The 6,677-nt window shown below is 35.7% G+C and overlaps 1 protein-coding gene across 1 annotated transcript in view; it reads right to left on the bottom strand.

The window, feature by feature from the left end:
* The window catches only part of LOC102874917, a 70,731-nt gene that overhangs the window by 36,303 nt on the left and 27,751 nt on the right, over positions 1-6,677 (bottom strand). Inside the window, exon 6 of the mRNA XM_006882206.1 lies at positions 1,734-2,081. Within this exon, the coding sequence (XP_006882268.1) occupies positions 1,734-2,081 (348 nt within the window). The remainder of the gene's footprint in view (positions 1-1,733; positions 2,082-6,677) is intronic.

The raw sequence follows: 6,677 nt of genomic DNA, 5'->3' as shown, positions 1-6,677 counted from the left end.
ATTGAATGAGCATTTATCTCTTTGAAGATATTTTCCTCACATTATATGTAATTAGAGTAGTATTTCTCTCTTTGAAGATGTCCTTCTCAGTCATATACAAACTATATCACAAACCATTTATTTACTAGGAACTGTAACACTTAATCCAAGTATAAAAACTGATGACTACGGGAAGCCAAATTACCTACTAAATATTTGTAATAAACCAAATGCTGCTTCAGGTTATAAGAGAGGCTGATACCAGCTGGGATTCATCCTGAAGCACTAAGGCAATCCTTAAATGTTTACAGGGGTAGACACTAAGGCAATCTTTAAGAGTTTACAGAATTCTTGCATTGCATTTGCTAACCACTCCCTCCTGAATCAAGCAGAAGGTTTTCTATAGAAAGGGCTTAGTTTCATTTGCATTGAATTCTCTTTGTGATTTGCTAACTGGCAATTTTCAACAAAGATACAGGGAAGCTGGAATTTGGCTTCAGTTTGCTTCAGTTGTTCCAGAACTGTTTACCTCTCTTTTCTCATACATTTTTTGTGTTCTGTCTCATTATTAATACTTTTAAAAATACTTTATCCTCGATCTGTAACAGATAACCACTCAAATAAGGAAGCAATTTTTGAGATAAATCTCACTGCTCCCCCAGATCTATAATAAAGTCCATTGAATATTTTAAATAAATAAATAAACAAACTGTTGGTGGTTTAGCTGTAAGAAGTTGCACTGCTCACTTAATGCAAGAAATTTGAACCCACTAGCTGTTTCATAAGACAAACCTAGGGAAACTCTTCTTTTGGGATTTACCTCTGAAAACCCCCAGGGGGTCAACAATGAATAGGCTCTGACTCATGGGTATGTAACAACAACAATCACATGGTTTAAGAAACAAAATAATAAAATTGCTGTGGTTGCATTTTCTCATCTAATCAGAAAATTCTTTAGGCATCTCAAGTATGTCAGACTAATCAGAGGTTCAGTATGTCATATGAATAGATGACAAAAAAGAAAAAAAGGCATAAAGAGTGTTGGGTTTTATTAAATTAGTAGAGAGCAAAAGTTCATGTTAAGTAAGATTGTTGCATTTATCAGCATTGTCACTTTCTGGAAATACTAGGAAGGGAATAAGTTCTATAACCAAATACTTAAATTATTGAATAATATGCAATTCAATCTTCTTAACTTTTTAAACTTTGTGTACTACTCTTACTGAACATTGGAAGATACAATTGAAGGGACAGCAAAAACCCCATTTTTTTATAAACCCCCATTAATGCCAGAAGCAGAAGCAGGCCATAAAAATTCTTCGCTTAAGGCAAACATGAATGAAAGTCTTGTCTGTCCTTGCAAAGTAAAGAATTAACTAGTGTCTGTGTGACACAGAAGGAGTAAAGGCAGGCAAAATAGCCAGCCCATCAAAAGCCGACCGACATGACTGATCCCCTGACCCACCAACCATGATCTCAATCCCCCTGCCCTGACAGGGCACCCCAAAAAAGCTATAAAAGCAATTGGGAGGGGGGATTCGGAGCTTTTCCCCTTGCCACCATCTTACAGAGGGAGAAAGTCTCCACATATGGAGTTAATAAACGCTCTTAAAATTTTCAGATGTGCGATTGGATCTCCTTTGAGGGGTATTTCGTGGGCAGAACAACAATATAGATTTGAAGACTGAATATGTATTATGAAAACTTCAGATATAAATGTCATTGAATCAAAATAATTTGTCTAGATTCCTCACCTGCTACCTTCAAATCCAAGCTGGCCTCCTGGTAAACACCATCTTTTTCAAAAAGGCATCGGTACTGCCCATCATCTGACACCTTTGCACTGTGGATGTTGAGAATCACCTTCCCCTCATCAATGTCATCACTCAGCAACACTGTTCTCCCTCTGTATTCTTCCATTTGTTCTCCAATCACATGATTCCCATCCATATACACATAAACAGCAGGATGTCTGTGGACTCTGACCCATCTCACTTCCATGTTCTGTGCATTAGTCTTGGGAAACAGGTAACAGGTTAACTGTGTATCTTCTCCCACTCTGACAATGATGGGCTGGGAAGGTCCAATCACTTGTAAGGAAGCTGTTAAATGCAACACACAAAACATAAAGACTCAAAGGGAGCAACTAGTTTCATCAGCAAAAATATTTTCCAAATGGGATTTGGAACCTATGGATATTCAAAGTCAAAGGCCTCATTGGAAAGGGGATGTTTTGTGGAATCATAACAAAGGTTTTCCCTATTTAAAGTAGATTCATAGTAGATTCATACCACGATGTATGACAGTCTTAAAACTATTAAATTCATCTGTTCCTTCTTATAATTTTACTGAGTATAGAGATAAATGAAAAAATAATTTTGCAGTTAAAACTTCAAGAATTAAACTAATGTTCTGCCACTTCTGATTTAGATGATCTTAAACTATTTCTTACGTTTTATGTGCCTCACCTTTTTTTAAATTGTAAAATTAGAACATTACTACAAAATCACAAGATTGGTATGGATTTAAGCAAAATTATCTGTATAAAGATCTTGGATCCATACACTATGAATGGAGGAGGGGAGGTGTATGACAAGGATTTTGTAGCCATTCCTACCCTTGGCCTTGAATATAAATCTCTAGTGGGTTTTTCCAAATTGAAATATCTTAATTTTCTTTTTAAATGATCTTATAAAAGTAAGGTGCAATATATGTGGAACATTAAACATATACCTTGTTCACTGCCCTCAGATCATCTTGAGAGAAATTATAAGAGAAATAATTGCATAGGCTGGTCAAATACAAAGCATAGGACAGTGATAGATAAATAAAATGTCTTTCTCTCATTATGGGGAATGGAGATGGTTTTCCCTGAGTGTTTCCCTGGACCAATGTGATAGTTTCACATTACTATCACTATTGCTAGTCACGATGATTTCACCTAGTTCATCATAATTTTCTATTGAATCATCAGACTGTTTACATAGGTATGACTGTTATTTATAGTAAATGTATAGACAGAAATTGTCTTTGATCTAGATGAGATTCAATGATAAAAACAAATATCACCATACATCATTAACCAACCTTTCTAGAACAATTAGAGAGGAAACATACTGTCATCCACAAAACTCTGCATTTCAAATTACTTCCTTCTAAACAAGCTAAGTTTTAGAGAAATGATTTAATGTTCCTAAAATATCTTGTGATTATCTACTGAAATATTTCATCTCTTCTGGAATGTGAAGCACATTGAATTACACATACATCCCTTTAAAATGATTATTTAGTCCTATCATATAGTGTTGTTTCTATCAGCATATTTTATTAAGTGGACAATCCCTTCCCTGGCTTTGTATCTCTATGCAGGCTAGAGCCTGGCTATAGAATGATTTCTTGACAAGAAGCCACTTTTCTGGCCAATGAGAGCCCAGGATATAAGACTTGTTTCTGTGAAAATTAATTTGGGCCCTGGAACCTAGTTTTAATTGGTTTTAGTCAAACATTCCTCTAAATAGTATAGCACTGGTCTGCCCATTTGCTATACAAAAGGAACTTGTGGTTGCTGTGATGCTGAACACTGTGACACTGATGTGTCAAATACGATAATGGTTACCCATGGTGGACAGCGTTTGATGGAGCTCCCCAATTATAGCAAGCTTGGAAGCAGGAGTTGCATCCATTTCCAAAATAGCTTGCCTCAGGAAACTCTATGAACTTGGAGAAATGATCAAAGTTATAAAAGTATTTAGATCTTTCATTCATAGGGTCGCTATGAGTTGTCTATGACTCGATGGCGCTCAACAACAACATCCCTTCTTTAGTATAAACTAAATTATATAATGCCTAGATTTTCAGAACCTTAAATTTAAGAGAGTAAATTCAAATTATTCATGCTAAAAATTTTTTAAAATAGAAAAAGAGATGTTAGAATCACACATAAGTGATTAAGAACTCGCACACTTAAATTCTTTGAACTATAATTTCAAAGGCGTACATTACCATTTCCTAGTATGTGTATTTAAAAAACAAAAACCCAACCAGATACATGTCTCTATGATTCTTTCTCAACCTTAAAATTATTTATGAACTTTTAGTTATTGTGAGAATATAGTGAAATAATTCCTCTAAATGACTTATGCCAAAAAGCAAATTCACTGTCATTAAGTCAACTTTGACTCATAATGACCCTCCATTAAGTTCCTGAGGCAAGAAATATTTAGGGGAAGAGACTTCTTTCTTTCTTAGAGCAAATGGTAGATTTGAACCCTGACCTTTCAGTAAGCAGCACAACATGTAATACAATATAATGTCGGAGCTCCAAAATACTTGTAAATTCCCTGTAAAAGGTTGGTCATTATTTTTACATACTAATGACATTATTTGCCAGAACATTGGGTGCTTCCATAAAGAGATTTTGCTGGTGGTCTTTGGAGATAGGTCTTTATTTCTGAGTATCTATTTCATTAGCACTATACAGAGGCAGCTCCAAAGTTACTAGTTTCCTCAGTTGCCACAGCACATTCTCAAAGTTCTGGAAAGCACAGTGATTGTTTCCTAATCTGACAGGAAGCAAATGAAACTCCATGTTTCCATCTTATTCATCAAGGTGCCTAGACATCAGAGAGTTATCCTATTAGTAATAATAATGAAACAGCATGAATTTTGATTATATTTTGCATGTGACACCCCCAATATGTTGTACTAGTTGAAAGAACTCAGCGAAGAAACTCCTCACCTAAAATCTTTCTGAAGGTGGAGACATATGACAATTTGCCCCAAACATTGATTTGACTTCCTGATCTGTCACTAACAATCTTTTCCCATTAAAGTTTCTGATAAAGTGCAAATGTTGCCCCAAGCAGATTAGACTCAAAGAATAATAAAGCACGTAGGTGTGTCCCTATTCAGGCTATGAAGTTGTCTTTAACTTCTAGAGGTACTTCCCTATATTTTTATGGTCCTATTGGGGTGCAAAGTGTCACATTAGACTTTAATGGAGATTGGTTTATGTTTGCTACCCAGTTTTTCTTAAAATATGTAAATGTGCTAAAAATGGATTTTAGTTAATCTAGACTGTGCATACATTCTAATATACACACATATAGTTATTGTCTGGACAGAGGATAACTTTAAAAAGAAACTAAATGGGCTCAAACATCAGAAGGCTATTTTCTAAACCACTTAGTTACAGTAAAATAATGCCTATAGTATAATTACACTGAGGTTAAAAAGCCTGAAAAATTACTGTTAAAAAGTGCTTGCTTTGGCAGCACATATATATAAATTGAAATGATACAGAGAATATTAGCACGGCCCCTGCACAAGGATGATATGCAAATCCATGAAGCATTCCATATTTTTTTTTGGTACTGGTACAATGACAGGCACATAGACCAATGGAACAGAATTGAGAACCCAGAATTAAACCCAGCTATCTATGGTCAACTGATATTAGACAAGGAAATCAAAGCTATCAAATGGGGAAATGACAACTTCTTCAACAAATGGTGCTGGCAAAACTGTACTGCCACCTTCAGAAGCTGAACCAGGATCCACATCTCACACCATACACAAAAACCACCTCAAGGTAGATCAAGAGAACTGGAAGAAGTAAAGCCCAAAACCATAAAGTTCTTAAGAGACAAACTGGGGTCAAGCTTAGAAGGCCTAGTCTGTGTTATAAAGAGACTGATAAATAGAGCCAGAAATAAAGAAGAGGGAAAAAATGATGAATGGGACCGTCTAAAGATCAAATATCTGTGCGTATCAAAACTTTTTCTAGCAGGATGAAAAGAAAACCTACTGACTGGATGATACCATCTCAAACAAAGGTCTAATAATAAATGTTTACAGAATACTCCTGAGCCTCCACAAGAAAAAGACTGATAACTCAATTACAAAATGGGCAAGAGACATGAAAAGAATTTTCAGAGGAAGATATTCGAATGGCAAACAGACACATGAACAAATGTTCAAAATCACTGACAGTAAGAGAGATGTAAATCAAAACCACAATGAGATACCATCTCACTCCAGTAGAAGTGGTAAAGTTTAACAGGACAGCAAGTAATAAATGTTGGAGAGAATGTGCCAAGATAGGAACTCTTAAACATTGTTGATGAGATTGTAAAAAGGTACAACCACTCTAGAAGGTAGTTTGGTGCTTCCTCAAAAAGCTGAACATAGAAATTCCATATGACCCAGATATTCCATTGCTTGGAATATACCCCAAGAAAAAGAGAACTGGGGTTCAAGTGGAAACTTGTGCACCAATGTTCATAGCAGCATTATTCACTATTGCAAGAACATGGAAAAAGCCCAGATGTCCAACCACAAAGGAATAGATTAAGAAGTTGTGGTACATTCATATAATAGAATATTGTGCAGCATGCAGGAGCAATCATTTTGTACAACCTAACTTGGGAGGGACTAGAGAGCATTATGCTGAGTGAACTAACTCAGTCCCACAAGGACAAATACTGTATAAAACCATTCTTGTAGAATGAGCATGAGGATACAAGGGGATTGTGGGAGAGCATGGAAGCAGAAGAGTGAGAATGGGTGGGAGATGGAGTGTTAATCATGGGGTTGCACAGTTTGATGGGTGGAGGTATGTGAAGGAAATGGGAAGGATCTTGTGTGAAAAATAATTTATTTGAATTTTGTAAATAAATCCATATAAAATAATTTTTTAA

The sequence above is a fragment of the Elephantulus edwardii genome, unplaced genomic scaffold (assembly GCF_000299155.1).
Source record: "Elephantulus edwardii isolate Elephantulus edwardi_28Jun2011 unplaced genomic scaffold, EleEdw1.0 scaffold00017, whole genome shotgun sequence".
NCBI lineage: Eukaryota > Metazoa > Chordata > Mammalia > Macroscelidea > Macroscelididae > Elephantulus > Elephantulus edwardii.
This window is presented reverse-complemented; position numbering and strand designations above follow the sequence as displayed.